General features: G+C 42.5%; 1 protein-coding gene across 7 annotated transcripts; it reads left to right on the top strand.

Moving 5' to 3' along the window:
* The first annotated feature begins 351 nt into the window (after window positions 1–351).
* On the top strand, window positions 352–14,922 carry LOC311117584 (ubiquitin-conjugating enzyme E2 Q2-like). Of its 7 annotated transcripts, none has more exons than XM_084192527.1 (14): window positions 352–585; window positions 1,095–1,342; window positions 2,450–2,554; window positions 6,351–6,473; window positions 7,388–7,444; window positions 7,635–7,793; window positions 8,775–8,859; window positions 8,975–9,035; window positions 9,261–9,351; window positions 9,441–9,499; window positions 9,758–9,806; window positions 9,911–10,006; window positions 10,946–11,012; window positions 11,264–14,922. In XM_084192527.1, the coding sequence occupies exons 2-14, from the start codon at window positions 1,184–1,186 to the stop codon at window positions 11,293–11,295; spliced, it is 1,143 nt and encodes a 380-aa protein (XP_084048653.1). In that variant the 5' UTR covers window positions 352–585; window positions 1,095–1,183; the 3' UTR covers window positions 11,296–14,922. The 7 variants fall into 7 exon arrangements, with proteins under 7 accessions (XP_084048653.1, XP_084048652.1, XP_084048650.1 ...); XM_084192526.1 differs by having other exon boundaries at window positions 352–763; XM_084192524.1 differs by having other exon boundaries at window positions 352–774; window positions 7,638–7,778.
* Window positions 14,923–20,451: the final 5,529 nt, after the last annotated feature.

Below are 20,451 nucleotides of genomic sequence, written 5' to 3'. Positions count from 1 at the left end.
AGTATTTTTACTTAAGTACCTTACACCACTGACTGTAAGACATAATTAGCTGTTGATCAGACTACCATCACCCAATAATTAAGTCCTAGTTTATCATTCTTTCACTGTCCATTTATGGGAGGAGTTGGTGTCATGAGGAGTTGGTGTGACTAAATGGAGAATTACAATGCAGGGAATCAGAGTGCTGTGTAATGATCATCATCACATCATAATGCTTTGTTAAGTTGAGAAGCTACTGTTTGAGTTCAGTTTATCCCTTGCTAAAGGCTAGAGGAAAAAACATTTAACTAAAAAAGAGTAGTACACTGACATCTTCTGGTGCAAGGGCATAGCTACAATAATGTTGGACAAACAACTGTAGTGTACAAGTCAGTCAACAAAAATGATGTCCAAAGGTGAATTAAAGACCCCCTAAAAAGTCACAGACAGCTCTATCATCAGCAAGCCAATCCAATTAGTTTTCTATAGGTTCGCCTTGTCATCAATGGAATTATAAATATGTTTTTATTGGCCTAAACTTCCACCTGGAGAAGGACTACCTTTGGCCAGCTACACGTTTACAATTTTATGGACAATATGCTCCAGGTAAGGACGGTTAACTGTCACCACACAGAAAGACAATTGTGACAAAATGTTTCGAAGTTGTCTAAGTGATTTCTTTCTTTCTATATTTTTGTGTTCTAACCTCCGCACCTATTCAACTGAGCACGCGCTGGATGCAGGCTCGGGAAAACGCCATCTTTAAACCCCAGAAGAAATCACAGTTGAGCGCCGGTGATCAACGACACACAGTGCCTGCGTTGGTTTTAAATTCTGCGGGCATCATCATGATCTGTTTGTTGACAGGCGAAACAAATAAGCAACTAATTGAAGGAACTGTAAATACTCAACCAAGCCACATTGTATGGTTTTAAAATTGTACTATCAGAAGGCTAACATCAACAACACTAGCTAGACGGAAAGACAACAACGGACGAGTAATCAAGGCGTTGTTATTGAGCTAACTGTTTGCTGGTTTCCATAGGTGGCTTGTTAGCTAGCTTGCTAACCTGTATTGAAGGCACTTTGACATTCACATTACGTTGTTTTAAAAGGCTTGATTTGGACTCGACTGCGTGGCTGCAGTTTTAGTCCCGACTTCACCCACTCCCTCCCCAGCGGCCCAGCCGGAGATGCGTGGAAGATGTCGGTTTCGGGTCTGAAGGCCGAACTGAAGTTTCTGGAGTCCATTTTTGATCCAAACCACGAACGCTTCAGAATTATTGACTGGAAGCCGGATGAGCTAAACTGTCAGTTTAATGTGACTGGAGAAAAACCGTTGATTATACATTGCAACATTACGGTAAGCAAGGAAACGAGGCGACATGGCTAGCTAGTTGGAGCTAAGTAGGTAGCTAACGGTAGCTAGTTATGGTTAGCTCAGAACACGTCGTTTTTTTAGCCTGGCGGCGCGGGACAGCCGGACGGACAAATAGCTAAAGAAACACTCAGCGAATTGTGGCTAGTCGAACGTTAGCCAGCTATCATTTAGCTACTTTAGCTAACCAATGTTTTTGTTTGTCACTTCTTTCTAGTAGGAGTCCCAATATTTGCATGTTAGCAAGCTAGCTAACGGTAGCTGACTTGTTTCTAGTAGTAGTAAGAGTCAAAATATTTGCGTGTTACTATTGTAGCTAACGTTAGTTAGCTAGCTAATATACTGAGACAAACAAGTCTGTTGATTTTAGCCAAAGAGTTATCCTGAAAACTGGCATGACATTATGCTAGGGCCTAGGCTAGGCATGCTCCCTGCGTCACTAATGAACGTTGTTAACGTTAGCCATCTACACTTCCGCATTTACGAACGTTTGTTGATTGTCAAACAATTTAACGTAATGGTTGTTATGATTGCATGCTTCATGATCAACCCAATAAGCTCTAGCCCGTCAGTTGTCACTGATAACACTAACTTAATGCTAAGTTATCTATACTCATGACGTCAGTAAATAATTGCTAGCTAGCATGATTCAAAAGCATCACTTGTCAAAGAAACAGCTTCTGGTCTTGTCAAAAGACCGTGATCTGCCAGCTCAGCTTTTAGCTAGCTGGATGCTGTTGGTTTGTATTGTCCAATTCGCTTAGACCAGCATACATTCGTTTGACCAGCATACTGATTGAATTCAGTGCTCTTACCTGGCTAGTTAACATTCTATAAGTAATGTGAAATGGCCACCATCACACAACACATTAATTTAGCTTAATGTAAAGTAGTAATCAGCGATTACATTTGTCTGTATAAAAGGACTCTTGAGATTTCCCAGATTTTATGATTCAGACATGTCCATGTCACCCTCCTGTTTCATTTTTATGTTATTGTTCTAAACAATTTTGTCACATTTCTCAGCCTTATAATGCTGATTATTTTTGTTTGTTTCTTTCTCTCATCCTCATTGAACCCCATGTCTTACAGGAGTCGTACCCCTCCACACCTCCAATCTGGTTTGTGGACTCTGATGACCCGAGCCTGACACAAGTGTTGGAGCGCCTGGAGGATGTCAGAAAGGGCAGCACCCTGGTAAGATCTCAGCCCTACAACTAGTATAACTAACAGTTGATAGTGGAGTGTTTTCTTCTGAACAGTTTGCATCTTATTTAATGTTTACTAACGTCTATCTATTCTGTGTTCTTTCATCACAAGCACTTGGTTGGGCAGCATTCCTGTGTAGATTAAGACACCGTAGCCGGCGGCGAGATATGGTTAGGAAAACGTACCTCAATCCAGGGATGAGAGATGCGTTGTACTCTGAGTTGTCCCATTATCTTAACTGTTACACCGAGAAGATTGAACGACTGCTAGTTTTTACGGAACACTGTCCTTTTCGTCCTCGTGCGAAAACTGCAGTTTACCTAAACTAGCAGTCCCTTTAAGGGGCCAGGCTGTATCTCAGCAGGAGCATTTTCTGTGCATTATGACGTTACAATGCCGTCCTGCTGAGCAAGCGCCATCAAAAGCTAAAGATAATTGTGGTTCTAAATCATTTTTTGACTTCCATTTCAATCCCAGCTTTTGATCTATTATGTGAATGCTTTGGAAGGAGGCTTCCCAGTGTTCAGATAATGAAACTGGATTATGACACTATATTTCAAGTATTTGTTTACGATTAAAATGTTGTTTAGCAGATGCTCTTATCCAAAGTAAAACAACCATATTATACGAAATGAATAGTAATCAAATCAACTTTGACTAAGTGTTATGCGGAGCAGGAGAAACTTGTTGTTTTTCAGCCAATCACATCTCTTCTAATGACTAATTAACCATACCTGTTTTGGTGTTGTTGGGTAGAGCAGTTCTGATAGGAGAGTTGAGTGACAGCTAGGCTATTTCATACTGCTGTTCCAAGTGGTGTTGGAGGTTAAAGGGAGATGTATGTCAGACTAATTCAGGGCTGTACTCTGCTGCAGGACAGGTTCTCTGCCTGTTTCCTCTTGCCTTAGTCCCAGTTGTTAGACAGCTGAGGTTTTGAACAGTGTTTTGAAGTCACCCTCATGTCACTCCAACATCATAGGACAGCCCTCTGTCATGTTTGGCATAAGTCTCGAGAGTGCCTCTGATGGGGAACTGGAGGGATGGATATTTTTGACAGGCACACTGCCACAGTGACACAGAGAGTTTCAGCAGGCCAAAGGGCCTTGTCATGTGAATATTGAGATCACCATTTTCGTGCCAAGCAGTTCTCCAGGGTTTCCCCTATATTTATTTAGCAGCGGAGACTTGGCAATTAAGCCCTTTTTCTACTTACCCAGAGTCGGATGAATTCATGGATACCATTTTTTATATCTCTTGCATGCAGTTTGAAGGAAGTTGCTAACTTGTGTTAGTGCAAATGCTAGTTAGTAATGGTTTGCGAAACTACCTTCAACTTCCTTCAAACTGCACATGAGTTCATCTGACTCTGAGTAAGTAGAAAAAGTGAGTTGGCAATTAAGCCCTATCCCTTTAAGACCTGCTCAGACGACTAGCCTACTAAGTATGTTTTATAACTCTCGCTTTGGGCTGGATGTGTCAATGTGTAACTTATATATGCATAATTTATGAGAATAATGACTATCTTACCTCAATTACCCTACATTTTGTGTGTCGCCGGGATGGAGGTATCTTCGGGCCAGTCTTACGAGCACGGGGTAGCCTATTCTTTGTTTTTGAAATTACAGTAGGCTATCAGTATCCTTTATCGATAACCCTTTTCAGAAATAATGGAATGTGGCCCCTTGAAAGCGCTACGGCATGTTTGTTTGTTTGTCTGTCTATTAGGGTAGGCTACACTTCGGATTTTTAAATGCCGACACGAAACCTTCTCTGGAGACATGAGCAGGCATTTTACATGTCTGTAAAGGAATGAGGCTTCTGAAGTGGGACTAACGTCCATCACTAGGCAACCAGAACTGTCAATCAAATAATCTTGAGCTGCTGCCTGCCTGCACACAGACCAATATCTCCTAAAAAAGTACTTTAAGGTTTGTTAAATACTGTGACTTACCAAGACATTTAGTAGAAATGAAACACATTTTTCTACCATACCATAAAACGCAGCATAAAAAACACAGCAGCACATCAATTGGCAACGTTTTATTGTTGTTAGGGAAAAAATACATTACATTTTATGCCGGAGCAGAATTCTACTGTCGCTTTTTCAAATTGTCTAAAAAGTTACCAATTGTCGCTATTGACATGTTACTGTAGCTGTGTTCTATGTCTGTAAAGGGTTGCGGTAGATATAACTTAATTGCCTGGCCCTAGCAGTCATACATACGTAATAGGACTGTTCTGCATTGTAAATACATTCTTTGACTTAGCCTACTTACTCACACTGCATGTTCTGTTTGTAGGCCACCAGATCTGCTTTTATAGTACTCTTATCAAAGTTATCTGTGGTGGTTAGATTTTCTCTTTGCATTATACAACATTTTCACCATGTATGGACCAGGCCTACATTCAGTAGAATACGTTTCTTCTATAGCAATACTGAGAAGCTTGCAGAGGTACACATTTCTGCCCTAAGTTACTGTTGCTAAGGTGTCTGACATTCCCTGACAAAATCTTACCTTTCATGTTGTCTCTGAGGGCATGCCGTGGTGGAGGTACAATGCCGTGAAAAAGTATTTGCCCCTTTCTGATTTTCTGAGTTTGCATATTTCTTACACTGAATGTTATCAGATCTTCAACCAAAACCTAATATTAGATCAAGGGAAGAGAAGTGTACAAATAAACATTTTATAATTATTTAATAAACAAAGTTATTCCACACCCAATGCCCTGTGGAAAAATTAATTTCCCCCTTACACTAACTGGTTGTTCCACCTGCAATGACTGCCACCTGCAATGACTGCAACCAACTGCTTCCTGTAGTTGTTGATCAGTCTCTCGCATCAAATTTTGACCCACTCTTTCATGTAGAACTGCTTTAACTCAGTGACCTTTGTGGGTTTAGGTCTGGACTGTGACTAGGCCATTCCAAAACATACAATCTGTTGCTTTTCAGCCTGATGTAGACTTCATTTTTCTGGTGAAAACCAAACACTGCATTCCACAGTAAGAACCTCATACCATTGGTCAAGCGTGGTGGTAGTGTGATGGTTTGTGGATACTTTGATGCGTCAGGAGATGGACGACTTGCAATCATTGAAGGAACCATGAATTGTGCTCTGTATTAGATAATTCTACAGGAGAATATCAGGCTGTCTGAGCTGAAGTGCAGCTGGGTAATGCAGCAAGACAATGGTCCAAAACACGCAATCAAGTCTACATCAGAATAGCTGAAAAACAACACATTTGAATTTTTGCAATGGCCTAGTCAAAGTCCAGATCTGAACCCGATTTGCGATGTTACGGCAGGACCTGAAACGAGCAGTTCATGCTCAAAAACCCACAAATGTCACTGAGTTAACAGTTCTGCATCGAGGAGTGGGTTAAAATCCCTCCACAGCGATGTGAGAGACTGATCAACAACTACTACAGGAAGTGTTTGGTTGCAGTCATTGCAGCTAAAGGTGGCATAACCAGTTATTGAGTGTAAGGGGGAAATTACTTTTTCACACAGGGGCATTGGGTGTTGCATAACTTTGTTTATTAAATAAATGAAATAAGTATTTCATTCGTGTTATTTGTTCGCTCATGTGCCCTTTATCTAATATTAGGTTTTGGTTGAAGATCTGATAGCATTCATTATAAAAAAATTGGAAAGTGGGCAAATCCTTTTTCACGGCACTGTATCTGTGACATGTCTGTGCTGTGTTATCTAGCGCTGCTGACCTGTTCCTTGCCTGCCTGTCCTCCCTAACTCTTAACTGTGCCTGCTGGTACTGTCCCCCAGCTCCTGCAGCAGCTGAAGCGGCTCATCTGTGACCTGTGTCGGCTGTACAACCTGCCCCAGCACCCAGATGTAGAGATGCTGGACCAGCCCCTCCCTGCCGGCCCTGTAGGACAAGACCGAAAGGTAAGGACGCCAAATGTCCCCTCAAATATATATGTATACTGGTTTTCAAAGACTGCTAGGGTTATATATTTTTCCATTGGATGGCATTGAAGTGAAAAATAAGCATTTAGAGGCTTTTTCATGAAGACCATCTCTTTTCACATACCTAAAGTGAGTCATATGCCTAATCCCTTTGTTAAGTTTTATTGTCAAAGCCACGAAGGAGATTGAAGACACTTAGCTAATGAAAGGGTTTAAAAACCTGCATGAAGAACCTAATAGTGTCCTGAAACAGTCCATCAGCACAGACATTAATGATTAGTGCAGATTCCCGGGGATGGAATCAATACTCTTCCTGTGCTCAGGGTCAGTGGGAGGTGCTAGCATTTACATTTAACATTTTAGTCATTTAGCAGAGAGCGACTTACAGTTAGTGTGTGCATACATTTTCATACTGGCCCCCCCGTGGGAAACGAACCCACAACCCTGGCGTTGCAAGCGCCATGCTCAACCAACTGAGCTACAGGGGACCAATAATGTACCTCATGACCAATGAACACACAACCGTAGCCTCATTTAGCCTACATGAGGAATTTGAATTACTGAAGCAGAGTAGTTAAGTAGTAGCAGCCTGTACAGCTGTGCTTTTAAACTCAAACATTGATTATTGGGCTGAAATAAAAAAAGGAGGCCGGGGGGCACTGTTGTGCTATGCAAGACAAGAGGAATGTTGTTTCTGACTACCCAGAAACTCAGTTACTGGTTTTGCACATTTCAGAACATTCCTACAAATATCTCTGCATTTATGGGGAGTTTTTTGTTACCAGACTTCAGGCCGACGTATAACTTGCTAAAGCAATTGGCGTCACTGAGTGTGGCATGTTAGGAATGAGATTGAACTGTCTGTGAATTCATCTTTCTCTCTGTTTCTTTAGCATGGGGTCACAGACGAGGTCACGTCCGAGGAAGAGGAAGAAGAGGAAATGGGAGAGGTCTTTATCTCTTTCCAAATAAACGTCATTACATATAGCGCTGCACTGCACCATGCTGATATGAGCTGAGCCATGCTGGATGTCAAGCTCGATTAGATACTAGTCAATACCAATCACACATATTTGCAAGTGTTAACTTGAAGTAAAACATGTCTTCTAATGCTCTTATCTTGTCATTGTGTTGTGCCAGCAGGACATTGAAGACCTGGACCACTATGAGATGAAAGAGGAGGAGCCAGTGGATGGGAAGAAGTCTGAGGATGACGGCATCGAGAAGGAAAACCTAGCCATCCTGGAGAAGATCCGCAAGAACCAGAGGCAGGACCACTTGAACGTAAGTGCTCATTCGGTAAGGTGACTTTTCATACGCTTTTGGGGGATGCATGGGGAATATCTCTGTAGTTAGGCCTAAAACAGTTTGCTGGACCCAGCACTGTTATACTGGGATGTCTAGAGTGACCCTTTATGATATAGGCATTATGCATGCATCTAACCAGTTTTTCAGGTGGCTCTGAATATAATGTATTTTTCATTTGTTTTCCATCTGTTTTACTCTGAGGGAATTTCTTACCAAAGAAGTACACCCAGATTATGTGGTTTAGGACTACAATTTGTAAACAAGGACATAATCAACATGGATTGCGAAGACTAAATGACAGTGATTAGTCATTCTGATAGTAATCATGTTATCTAACATTTACCCATAGCTCTCTTAATTGTTGCTGTGGAATACAGACATTTCCCCTGAGTAGCTCCGAGAGCCTTATAAACACATTTGTTTGTGCCAGATTATTTACTCTGCTCTCATCCTCCATAGTCCCTGCTGCATTCACTGGCTCTGCTCTTCAAATCTATCATTATCACAGATGAGAGCCTTGCTATGGAACCTGTGTAATTCTCCCCATTTATTGTAGGGAACTGTATACTGCCAAGTAGTTAGTTCTGAAGCATTTTGTCTCTGTATGCTGAACAATAACTGTTATTTTATTGGAGTTTGTAGATTTTCTTTTTCTAAAGGTAGCTTAGTGGGTAAGAGCGTTGTGCCAGTAACCAAAAGGTCGCTGGTTCTAATCCCCGAGCCGACTAGGTGAAAAATCTGTCGATGTGCCCTTAAGCAAGGCACTTAACCCTAATTGCTCCTGTAAGTCGCTCTGGATAAGAGCGTCTGCTAAATGACTAAAAATGTAAATGTACAAATTTGAACTGGGCATGTAAACATTTGATTTAATCGTTGCGGTCACAGTATCTATGTGCATTATTATCCCCAATCATTGAATGTGCTGTATGTTTGGGTATCAGTGTATTACCCTGGGTGTATTATGTGTTGCAGGGTGCAGTGTCTGGTTCAGTGCAGGCCTCAGACCGCCTCATGAAGGAGCTCCGGGAGATATACCGGTCCCAGAGTTACAAGATGGGTACGTACTTCACTGCAGCAGCACTAGAAAGCTCTTCAGATATGGTGCCAAAAAATACAATAAATTGACAGTTTGATTCAGAATGTCACTTACCAGACTATGCATTCTCTTCCAGGTATCTATTCAGTGGAGCTGGTCAATGACAGCCTGTATGAATGGCACGTCAAGCTGAGAACGTAAGTAACTAAATGGGGGGAGACAAAATACTGTGGTTTAGACTGGAGGAACACTTAAGTCACAGTTAACAGGAAGGCTGGATCTCAGGATGAGGGTGGATAATGCCTTATAGCATTCACTGCTCTTTTGTTTCTGCACTAGGCCTTTTAACCATAGGAGTTGACAGTACTGTATAATTATAGCATGTGACTGATGTATTATGATGCGCTCTGTTTGCTCAACAGGGTAGATCCAGATAGTCCCCTACACAGTGACCTGCAGGTTTTAAAGGAAAAGGAGGGAATGGATTACATTCTGCTAAACTTCTCATATAAAGTAAGTACGAATGCTGATACTAGAAAGCAAAGACAATTTGGTAGCTTTGGGAGTTCTCATTTTAATGCTATTTTGTGCTCAACCTGCAGGATAATTTCCCCTTTGATCCTCCCTTTGTACGGGTGGCTTCTCCTGTGCTGTCTGGAGGGTGAGTTCAGTAAACTGCGTATGAGTGGAATGGTTTTGTTTTTCTGCTGTGTTTCCACTGTGACGGAGTTGCTCCCCTCACTTAACCTTAAAGGAAGGGCGGTCTCTTCTGGTCTAGACTGATTGTCAACAGCCAGTGAAAAGTGGCAGTTCCCTTAAAAGAGAATCTGTGCTTGTGGATAAGAGATTTAATGTGGTGTTTTGATCACCTTTATATCTACATATTCTAATATTTTCCTTTCACCTGCTGTCTTCTAAGTTATGTTCTTGGAGGGGGTGCCCTGTGCATGGAGCTTCTCACAAAGCAGGTACGTTTTTATGCCTCTGAATGTCAGTTCATAACTTGTCCACTGTTATTTCTCAGTGGAGGTAAAAGCTAGTGCGTTGATGATGTATCGTCACTTAATTTCAGGGCTGGAGCAGTGCCTATTCCATAGAGTCTGTAATCATGCAGATCAACGCCACTTTAGTCAAGGGAAAAGCCAGAGTGCAATTTGGAGCCAATAAGGTAAGCATTGCTTTTCTAAGGGGGCAGAGAGCTTTGAAATGTGTTAACATGATGCATACTACAGGGTTTATTGACACTGTGTTCTGACATGGATAGAGGGGTGAGCTCCCTGCTGTGTTTGTGTGTGGCCTGCTGGTCCAAGCTGCTCTATGGAAATGAGGTATCACTATAAGCCCCCAGCACTTCATTTAAACAGGACGTTGTTACTTAGCGCCGCTGGGACAGTGCCATGCTGCTGATCTCTTCATGCTGTCATTTCTCTCAGCACGGTCACACTAATCTCGCTCTGGGCTACCAGTAGAATTTGAAGCAGACCAAATGACAGGGATGTTTTATAGACAAGCTGCAGTCTGGGCAGTTTCAAGGAATCTTGGGCCCTGCTGCGTGAGAATCTCTGAGTTCTTTAAAAGTTAGGATGTAACCATGTACACCAAAGAAAGACTTGATACTCAGCTATGTTGATGTCAAATCTTGTCTAATGAAAGTGTTTATCATATCTGTCCAGAGGTTACTAAAGTTGGGTAGGTATGGTTAATAAAATGTACCTATTAATCAAAAATATAAGAATACCAATGTTTCTGTTACCGGGTTGATAGAACTTTGGCCTTATAAGAACCAGTTCGACTTTTAAGCTGAATTTAATACACACACATCAGAGAAAATAGACCCAGCACCTCAGACATTTTCCCCACATGGTCGACAATCTATTTATTACGGTGTGATTAATGGTCACCCGCGGTGCGCGCAAAAGTAGCATGAAAACAGGTCTGGCGGCAAAATTCTCTGGTGGAAGCTGATACAAAGGCATCTACCGTGCGGTCTGACTTCACCGAACTAATTCGCATGTACGTGATGGTCTCCCCAATATAAATGAACCTTTACACTGCTTGGGGCATTCATAAACACTGAAGTTGAATAAATGCCCTGTTTTTGTTTCAGAACCAATACAATCTTGCCAGAGCACAGCAGTCATACAAGTCCCTGGTCCAGATCCATGAAAAGAACGGTGAGTGTTACCTTCTCCAGTTACACATCTTGTATCATATTTCACCTTGATAGTACATCCCTCCATGCATCAGTCAGTGGTTGAGGAAAATATTACAAGCACCAAGAGGGTTTCATATGGCAGCTATAGTGATTGTTCATAGGTCAAGATAAAATACAGCCAACTGTTTGATCAATCCTACTGTCTAGGATGAATTGACTCTGTTTTGTCCAGTATGTCTGAGTGCACTGTCTCTTGTCTGATCCTTGTAGGCTGGTACACTCCCCCTAAGGAGGATGGGTAAGAGGAGCGTTGCCATGCCTCCACTGAGACCACATGTCTTAGGGTCAACACCTTTCCCCCCCCATACTTTTCTTTTCCCTCTCTAACTGGAGTTTTCATTGGGAGTTTGATCCCAAGCCAATTCCACCCATTCTGTGACCATGAGAACCAAACAACCAATGGTTAAAACCCCCTCACTGACCAACCACCTTATCCACCTCAATAGGGGATCTACCCTCTCGCTATTTCTCTTTCTCTCACTTGTGCAATCGCTCGTTCTGTTTTCTTCCTCTGTTAAAATCCACCCTAATCCCTTGAGCATTGAATGAACTCCATATATTGTGCAACTCCCTTAAATCCTACACTGGGCAAGAAGAGGTTACTTACTGCCTGTGATTTTGGGTCAAGGTTGAGGCATGGCTTTTGGTAGCAACTGAAGCTGTCTGTTGTCAGTCAGTCATGACTGGGGCTGAGATTCTCTGGCCACAGACTGGAACAGAGAAAGGCCGGTGACATTTCCCCTGTGACAGTGGAGGCTGGGACGGACAATGAACCGCTGGTGGTGGGAATGAGCACCACCTCACTCCCCATGGATGGCCTCTGTCATGTTTGCTTGTGTATCTGTATATTGCCAAGATTCCTCCTTCTGGAATAAAATGTCCTCCTGAGGCTAGCTTCCTTAACTCCTGGTCTACAAAAGCCAAAGGCCCTGAATGGAGAGAGGAGAGTTATAGACTCCTGACCAAGGTGGGACTGGGACAGCTTAATGGAGGATATCCTATTGAGCACAAGAGGTGGAGGCCACTGCCTCCTCCTCCTCCACCACCGCCCAGCCAATCTCCTCTCAGGCTGCTTTTGGCTTTTATCGGCAGCATACAGAGATATGACCAGGCTTTAGCAAAGGCAGGTTGGATTTAATCACTGTAATGTAGTTGAATTTAACTCCACATGTATACTTGTAAAGTTGTATTTCTGAGAATGGATTTCATTGTTTTTAACGTAACCTTGTGTGGGTCTTGGGGTCCGAGCGGGCAGAGACTGCGTTAGTATAGCCCTGGCTATAGCAGGGGCATACATTTCTCAAGGTGTATTTCACAGACGTAGGATAACAAACCATTTGCTTCATGGATACTCTTGCAGAAGTTAAAAGGAACACCTTTAAACCATGTTTTTATGTAAGCATAGTGACTACTATTGTTTTTTGTTTTCCTGTATAAATTGAAGTACTTGCATTATTTTGTTAGTGGTTTCATATGTTCAAAAATGACACCATTCCTTTTACTCAATGACACAGTGGTGCTTTTTTGGCATTCCAGATATGCTGGCTAATTTCCCCGGTGACACAAACCTGATGAACCTTTTAATAAGGCTATGCACACAATGGTTTGGAGGTAATATGTACACACAATAATTTGAAAACGTCTCAGTGCAGTCCCCTGCTTAATCTGAATCCATCCTCTAACTAGCTTGTTCACACTCCCATATCACCCATCCATGCCTCTCATGCCTGCAGTGGACTTCACTTCATACCACATGCTCAATAATAAAATATTTGTTGATTCAAAAAAATATTTTCAGGTCTGACTAAGGTGTGTAGTAATGCCTTTGACAAAAGACTGATGCCCACTGATTTCCATCCTTTGCCTCCCCTCTCTGGTACCTTGTTTTGTATCACCTATGACCTGACCCTCCTCATGATCTTTGTTGTCAGTGATGGAAGGAACCTTTTTTTAGAGGGGTCATGAACCCCTAACTCATGACCATCCTCAGCACTGTCAAACCTGGAGCATGCCAAGTCTTAGCTATATTAATAATATGCAGAATACTGTGTGATGCATTTGATTGAATGTTATTACAGACTTTAATGGGTGTTTTTTGTGTGGGTATCCACATTGTTAGTCTGTTGTCGCAAAAACCAGCATAGGAACCAGCTTGTTCCTAGTCAATATTTAGCTTTTTTTTGTTCAATGCTGTAGGTCAGCCCAACACACTAACCTCAACCAGAACTGTCACCCTTGTGAAATATACTAATAATGGGCATATAATGTATAATTAAGCTTCATCTACCTTGTATTTGTTGTACTGTCAGCCACCCCAGCTGTATACCACAATGCATCACGCTCTGTCAAAATGGTGGCACTGAACACACTGAAGAACTCATTGAGAGGTTTAATACTGTTCACCCAACATGGTGACTGACTTCCTTACAATATGTCTACTACACATTGAGAACTGTTGATCATTGTCATAGACGTTAGGTGTTGGTACCAAGTGTTCCACTGCTTTCCCACATGGCTGACCTCATTGGGGCGGCAGGTGGCTTAGTGGTTAAGAGCGTTGTGCCAGTAACCGAAAGGTCGCTGGTTCTAATCCCCGAGCCGACTAGGTGAAATATCTGTCGATGTGCCCTTGAGCAAGGCACTTAACCCTAATTGCTCCTGTAAGTCGCTCTGGATAAGAGCGTCTGCTAAATGACTAAAAATGCAAAGAAAAATTGTGAACATGCCCCGGCTAGAAACCCCCTCCCTCCCTGTGTGTTCTCTAGAGAAGCAAACTCAGGAATACATAGCTACTGCACACTTGACTTAGCAAGGGATTGCTTCACAAATGTAACAAGATGCAAGTATATATATCTTTTTTTCAATTACTATTGTTTACTTCTTAAATTTGTTTCCCCTCATATAATTACAGTAACCATTGGACTGCGCACTCTCTCCATTTGGCTTGTCTGAATATCTTTTCTTTGTGGTAGTCACTGGTAAGACTAGTGGTAAGCAGGGTGTGGTGGAGTGATGAGATGCGACGGGCATACTTGCTCTTTCTTGATATAGACCCCCTATATATACCATTCAATCCATCAGATCAGTTTTGTGATGCAGGAAGGTGAACCAACGCTTTATCTCACCCATTTAAGCTAATTTAACCTTTTGTCCTGGGTCTTTATGGGTGTTTCTAATCTAGGACATCTTCATCCTGTACCTCTGGTGTTGTAGTCTTTTGCATGTAGATATCTCAGCAAGTACTTTCACTCTGTAGGGACTAGTGTGTGTGTGTGTGTAGACAGGACAGTTCATCTATATTAGTTCGCACAGGTCTGTAGATGCAGTCTCTGGGAACAGATTCCTTTTTATAGATTCATGTAAGACTGACTCTCACCAGACCAGGTTAGTTCTAAAGGTTAACAATTGCAGAAAGGCAGTCTCCAACACTTATGGACGTCCCGCCTGTGTGTTAGATGTATGAGATTGGAAACAAATGGACTACTATACTATTCTTTCCACCCCAGAGCAGGACTCCAACTCAGTTTAAATCCCTGTGCCATCAGAGCGTACATCAAATGGGCTTTTAACTCAGTGGAAGGCCCCATGTCTGTATTCTAATGTCAGTTGTGCAGTGAATTACAGCTTCTCTTATACAGATCCAGACCAAGTTGTCTCTCTGACTAACAACCCAGTGCTTTGGGATATTTAGTTTGAGACCTGAAACTAATTATGGGTTCCTTTTCTGGCTTCATTTTGTGATTGGATGGGTTATAAAGTTATGCACTGTTAGCTTTGGTTAAACAATTTTCATTGCAAGGGAAATTTTGACCATGTATAGTAATTTGTAAACTTGCATCAAGTTTATGAATAAAGAATTTTATGAAATACTCTTGTGTGCTATTTGAGATGTGATACAGAGCTGTATAAGTCTTATATAGGACCCTATGCTTAAGACTGAAACCAGGAATGATGATGAATATGCCCTTGTAGTGGACAGTTGTCATTTTGGCCAGCAGATGGTGACAAGTGTCTTATACATAAAGATGCAGCTTTAGCATGAGATTCAGATTTGTCTGTTCTCTAGCGCTAACCAAAAGGGCAGAGGGGAATGTCTACCGGAGTGTTTAAGTCCTAAAAGAAATGCTTTTGCTCATGAAAGAGCAGTGTAATCACACTGGATCTGGAACACTGGGTTTGGTTTGGAGGGCTAGTATGGCGATACCACGTCAATAGATGGGGGGTTTGACTTCTTTAATACAGATCAGGGATATCTTGTGCAGAAAATCCATACAAGTAGTTTCACTGTTATATTTGTCTTTTCTCTGGGTGCAGCAGATTATCACTAGAGGATGCTGGAACATCGTTACAGAAAGTCATTGACACAGTGCAGTTGGAAAATATTTACATAAGTATTCAGACCCTTTACTCAGGACTTTGTTGAAGCACCTTTGGCAGCGATTACAGCCTTGAGTGGTCTTGGGTATGAAGCTACAAGCTTGGCACATCTGTATTTGGGGAGTTTCTCCCATTCCTCTCTGCAGATCCTCTCAAGCTCTGTCAGATTGGATGGGTAGCGTCGCTGCACAGCTATTTTCAGGTCTCTCCAGAGATGTTTGATCGGGTTCAAGTCCAGGCTCTGGCTGGGCCACTCAAGGACATTCAGAGACTTGTCCTGAAGCCACTCCTGCGTTGTCTTGGCTGTGTACTTAGGGTCGTTGTCCTGTTGGAAGGTGAATCTTTGCCCCAGTCTTAGGTCCTGAGCGCTCTGGAGCAGGTTTTCATCAAGGATCTCTCTCTCTACTTTGCTTCATTCATATTTCCCTCAATCCTGACTAGTTTCCCAGTCCCTGCCGCTGAAGAACATCCCCACAGCATGATGCTGCCACCACCATGCTTTACCGTAGGGATGGTGCCAGGTTTCCTCCAGATGTGACGCTTGGCATTCAGGCCAAAGAGTTCAATTTTGGTTTCATCAGACCAGAGAATCTTGTTTCTCATGGTCTGACAGTCCTTTAGGTGCCTTTTGGCAAACTCCAAACGGGCTGTCGTGCCGTTTACTGAGGAGTGGCTTCCGTCTGGCCACTCTACCATAAGGCCTGATTTGTGGAGTGCTGCAGAGAGGAACTCTGGAGCTCTGTCAGAGTGACCATCGGGTTCTTGGTCACCTCCCTGACCAAGGCCCTTCTCCCCTGATTGCTCAGTTTGGCCGGGCGGCCAGCTCTAGGAAGAGTCTCGGTGGTTCCAAACTTCTTCCATTTAAGAATGATGGCGGCCACTGTGTTCTTGGGAACATTCAATGCTGCAGAAATGTTTTGGTACTCTTCCCCAGATCTGTGCCTCGACACAATCCTGTCTCTGAGCTCTACGGACAATTCCTTCGACCTCATGGCTTGGTTTTTGCTCTGACATGCTCTGTTAACTGTGGGACCTTTTATATAGACCGGTGTGTGCCTTTCCAAATCATGTCCAATCAATTTAATTTACCACAGGTGGACTCCAAGTTGTAGAATCATCTCAAGGATGATCAATGGAAACAGGATGCACCTGAGCTCAATTTCGATTCTCATCGCAAAGGGTCTGAATACTTATGTAAATAAGGTATTTCTGTTATTTTTAATAAATTTGCAAAAATGTCTAAACCTGTTTTCGCTTTGTCATTATGGGGTATTGTGTGTAGGTTGAGGGGGGGGGGAATAATATAATCCATTTTAGAATAAGGCTGTAATGTAACAAAATGTGGAAAAGGGGAAGGGGTGTGAATACTTTCCGAATGCACTATATAGCTGTATTTTTGCCATTTGTTAAATTGGGAACATTCTCCCTCAGAAGCTGTTTTCATTATTGATAATTTGACATGAATATCACAAGTCAAGTCTGGTCGGCTCATATTCCCTCATCAATACTTTGGAGTCACACGGTGGAGTGAGTTGGCAATGTTTGAGCAATCCCATAGATGAAGTCTGATGTAAAAGCCAAATTGATCCCAATGGGTTATTACAGGGAGCATTGCTGTAGTCGTAGTAAAAACACTGTTCCTTTTTTCATCAGACAGTCAAACAACATCCGGCCCTCCTTCAAATCCCTCTATACTGGTTGCTCTTCTCATCCCTGCATGAACAGTTATGGTTATTAACCACTCAAACCAAGTACAGACATTGTGCATTTGGAAAGCCTTTTAAAGTCCACTGGCTAATCACAAGGTAGACTGGACCCAGTCAAACAGAGGCACCGCTCACTTAAAAGGTCTACCCACAGCGATCTCAGAGCATGCCAAAGACACTGAAACTACATTTTCCATTGTAAAACATTGATAGCTTGAATCATATTTCTGAATATATATTTTGTATGCAGGGCAGGCAGTTCTCCGACTGAAAGGATGAGGAAGGGAGGGAGGAGGTAGGGAGCTCCACGGTTCCCCTAGCAAGGCTAATTGCCTATTATTGAAATTATTTGAGTCATTTTTGTTGATTTGAAGTCTTGGCTGACTTACCTCTGGCTGCAGTGGAGCAAACCTCATTACCCGGCTCTGGTCATTCTCTGTGACTCCTCAGCCTGTCTCCTGACTCCGTGCCCGGCTCCAGGTCTGACAGGCCAGTCTGGAGAGGGACAGCGAGGATGGCTTCGGGGGGTGGAAGGAGAGTGTGTCCCTGTGATTACTTCTACGGAACCCATACTGAGACTGGGATAATGCTGGCTGTTCCTTCAACCCAAGGCCAGATCCTAGTACACACTGCAGTTTGCTTTGCACACAGAATGCAGCTGTAGTTGATTGATAGCCTGCAGCTTAACAGTCGTTGTCCATCAGAACTCGACATGCACCAGCAGCTTTCCATCAGCCAAATACACAAGCATCACCCGGAGTCAGGGACTACATCAAAGCCATAGTGAGGATTTCATCTGACATACTTTTACAAGTCTACTCACTGTTCAGCATCCTAACCTTACAGGTTGTGCTGTCAGCATGTTCCTCCAAATGGAGTCTGGAAAGAGATTCTTTCGCAGGTTCTCTGACATCAGAAGCTGCCTGTGTTGAACATTAATCATAACACATTCTCCTCTCCTAGCATCATGCCCATGCTAATCAAGTGTAAAGGGTCTGGTTTGATTAACTATGAACCTGCTACAGTAAATTGTGTACTAATATGCAGTGGTCTTGTGGTATGTAAGAATGTCTCCCTGTTAGAGAAAATTGGAGACACAAGCAGACAAAGGTCAGTTGTAATAACCTCTTCCTCTGAGGCGAACAACCGGGTCAAGGAGCAAGGAGCCAATCACAGTGGCCCTGAGTGATCTGCTGCTGCAGTGGAAGAGCTGGGCACCAATCAGACACAGGCAGGTGTAGCGATCATCCCCACAGATCATACACCCTCAGTTAACTGGGAACATGTTCTTGTGCAAAAGCCTGAGGTATCTATAAAACAAATGTAACATTTCTTCAGTAAACGATCCCTGTCACATAAAATGGGGATGGAGGAGGAAACAAGACAAGTGATGAGTTTAAAATGGCCAATGGCAATGAAGGTGGAATTTAATTGTACCTTGGATTGAAGTAAACTTTGTCAGATATTATTTGGTCATTTGTCTTGATTCTCTGAATACCAAAGTCCCTGCAAGGTGGACATCCATAATCATTCACAGACTAGGGATGTATACTGTATATTAGTGTGTTGTAATACTGCTAGTTGATGGACATAAAGATGATTCATTCCATCAGAAGTATATCTATGTGCAGAATGTGTATTGTATTTCTAGCACTTGAATCGTCACATTGGATGGCATAAACTCATTTGTCCTGAGAGAACGGATCAGATTATGTTTGAATAAAGTTAGTTAGGTCAGCTTGACCTAACCGGGGGATGGTCTCTGCTTCTTTCTGTCATCAGGAGCACTGTCCTAGCGACTGAATGTCTCAATGCACCGCTGATGACAGTTCACCCCCTCAAGGGCTTGGAAATAAATCCCAAGAGAATATTGGACAGATGCCTGGGACACAACGCTGAATTTCAATTGGATTGTAAAGCATGTCCTTTCTCTCTCACTCTCTCTCGCTCACTCTCACACAGAGCATAGGCTGTTTATATTCTCTATAATGATTATTTGGCCTGGAGAACACAGTGGGCTGCTTATTTTCAATGATGAGAAGCAATACTACACAATGTATGAGATTTATATTCATATTACATAATTTCACACTACAAAGGAAGAGAGCTCATTTTATTTCATGACAAATATCCAAATCAGCATTTTAGGGGCATGTAATTGCAGGCCGCACCACGGTGAAAATGACCTTCACAAGCGTTTTCCATGTTGCTTTTCATAAATTTACTTCAAATGTATTCACGGTCTGCCTTTCAGACTACCACAATCAGGAGATGGGATGCATATATTACAGTAAAAGGCCAGCCTGGCAATCAAATTCTTTCCGGCTTGAGATCTTTGGTAAATATTAATGGTGCATCCGCCTGCATTTCACTCTGTCTTCTGGAAGTTTCAAAGATAGCGTCACAGACCAGTTAACCCTTTCAGGGAATGTATCCAGCCAGAGACATATTGGTCCATTCTCTTTCCACTTCCCCTCCACAGAACAGAATGCAAAGTATCTTACTAATAATGAACTACTTGCCTGTTTTAATTGTCGAGCAATGCAAATGTTTCACGTCAAGACTGTGCAACATTTCCAGAAAGATCTGAAATAAAATTAACAAAAACTGTTAACACTGCTGTGGTAACCCAGATGACTGCACCATCATCTTGGGTGATATTTGGTTTCTCTGTGGTGGTCTTGCATGTCTATCCCCCCTCCTGTCAGATCAGAGATGGAAGACTGTCACAGTGATGATGTGCCTCCCTGCACAGGCTTACATGGAGCCTAAACTAAATGGATATCCATTATAGGGGGGTTATGATTCATTCTAGATGCTTACTCAATATTGTGTGTGTGGGGGGGGGGGGGGGGGCATTGTAGCAGAAAGTCCCCCTCAAACAGAACAAAGCAACGGACAGTAATAATGAACGTCCCCTTAGGTTTGGGTCCAACGCATCTTTAGGATTTAGAGGAAGCACAATATAAATCTCATTTATCCTGTGTGGCTTAGTTGGTTGAGCATGTTGCTGGCAACGCCAGGGTTGTGGGTTCAATTCCAACAGGGGACCGGTATGAATTCACTACTGTAAGTCGCTCTGGATAAGAGTGTCTGCTGAATGATTAAAAATGTTTTATTATTATCCCTGAACACTGTAAGTTACTGGCCGCACCATTGTTTGTATGAGAGAGCAGAATCCAGCCAGTGGTGAGTGAAGGTTATTTACAGTGGGGTAAAAAAGTATTTAGTCAGCCACCAATTGTGCAAGTTCTCCCACTTAAAAAGATGAGAGAGGCCTGTAATTTTCATCATAGGTACATGTCAACTATGACA

This window comes from Coregonus lavaretus (assembly GCF_964263955.1).
Source record: "Coregonus lavaretus genome assembly, contig: HAP1_SCAFFOLD_1778, whole genome shotgun sequence".
Classification (NCBI taxonomy): domain Eukaryota; kingdom Metazoa; phylum Chordata; class Actinopteri; order Salmoniformes; family Salmonidae; genus Coregonus; species Coregonus lavaretus.
The sequence above is the reverse complement of the archived record's forward strand: the minus strand, read 5'-3'. Positions and strand labels throughout refer to the sequence as shown.

What these genes read in the sequence shown, in the direction of transcription:
- LOC311117584 (XM_084192521.1), top strand. Translation starts at nt 717, where the DNA reads ATGCAGGCTCGGGAAAACGCCATCTTTAAACCCCAGAAGAAATCACAG. An exon ending in AAGAAGAGGAAATGGGAGAG is followed by an intron (nt 7,445 to 7,634) that starts GTCTTTATCTCT and finishes GTGTTGTGCCAG; the next exon opens with CAGGACATTGAAGACCTGGA. An exon ending in TGCTAAACTTCTCATATAAA is followed by an intron (nt 9,352 to 9,440) that starts GTAAGTACGAAT and finishes CTCAACCTGCAG; the next exon opens with GATAATTTCCCCTTTGATCC.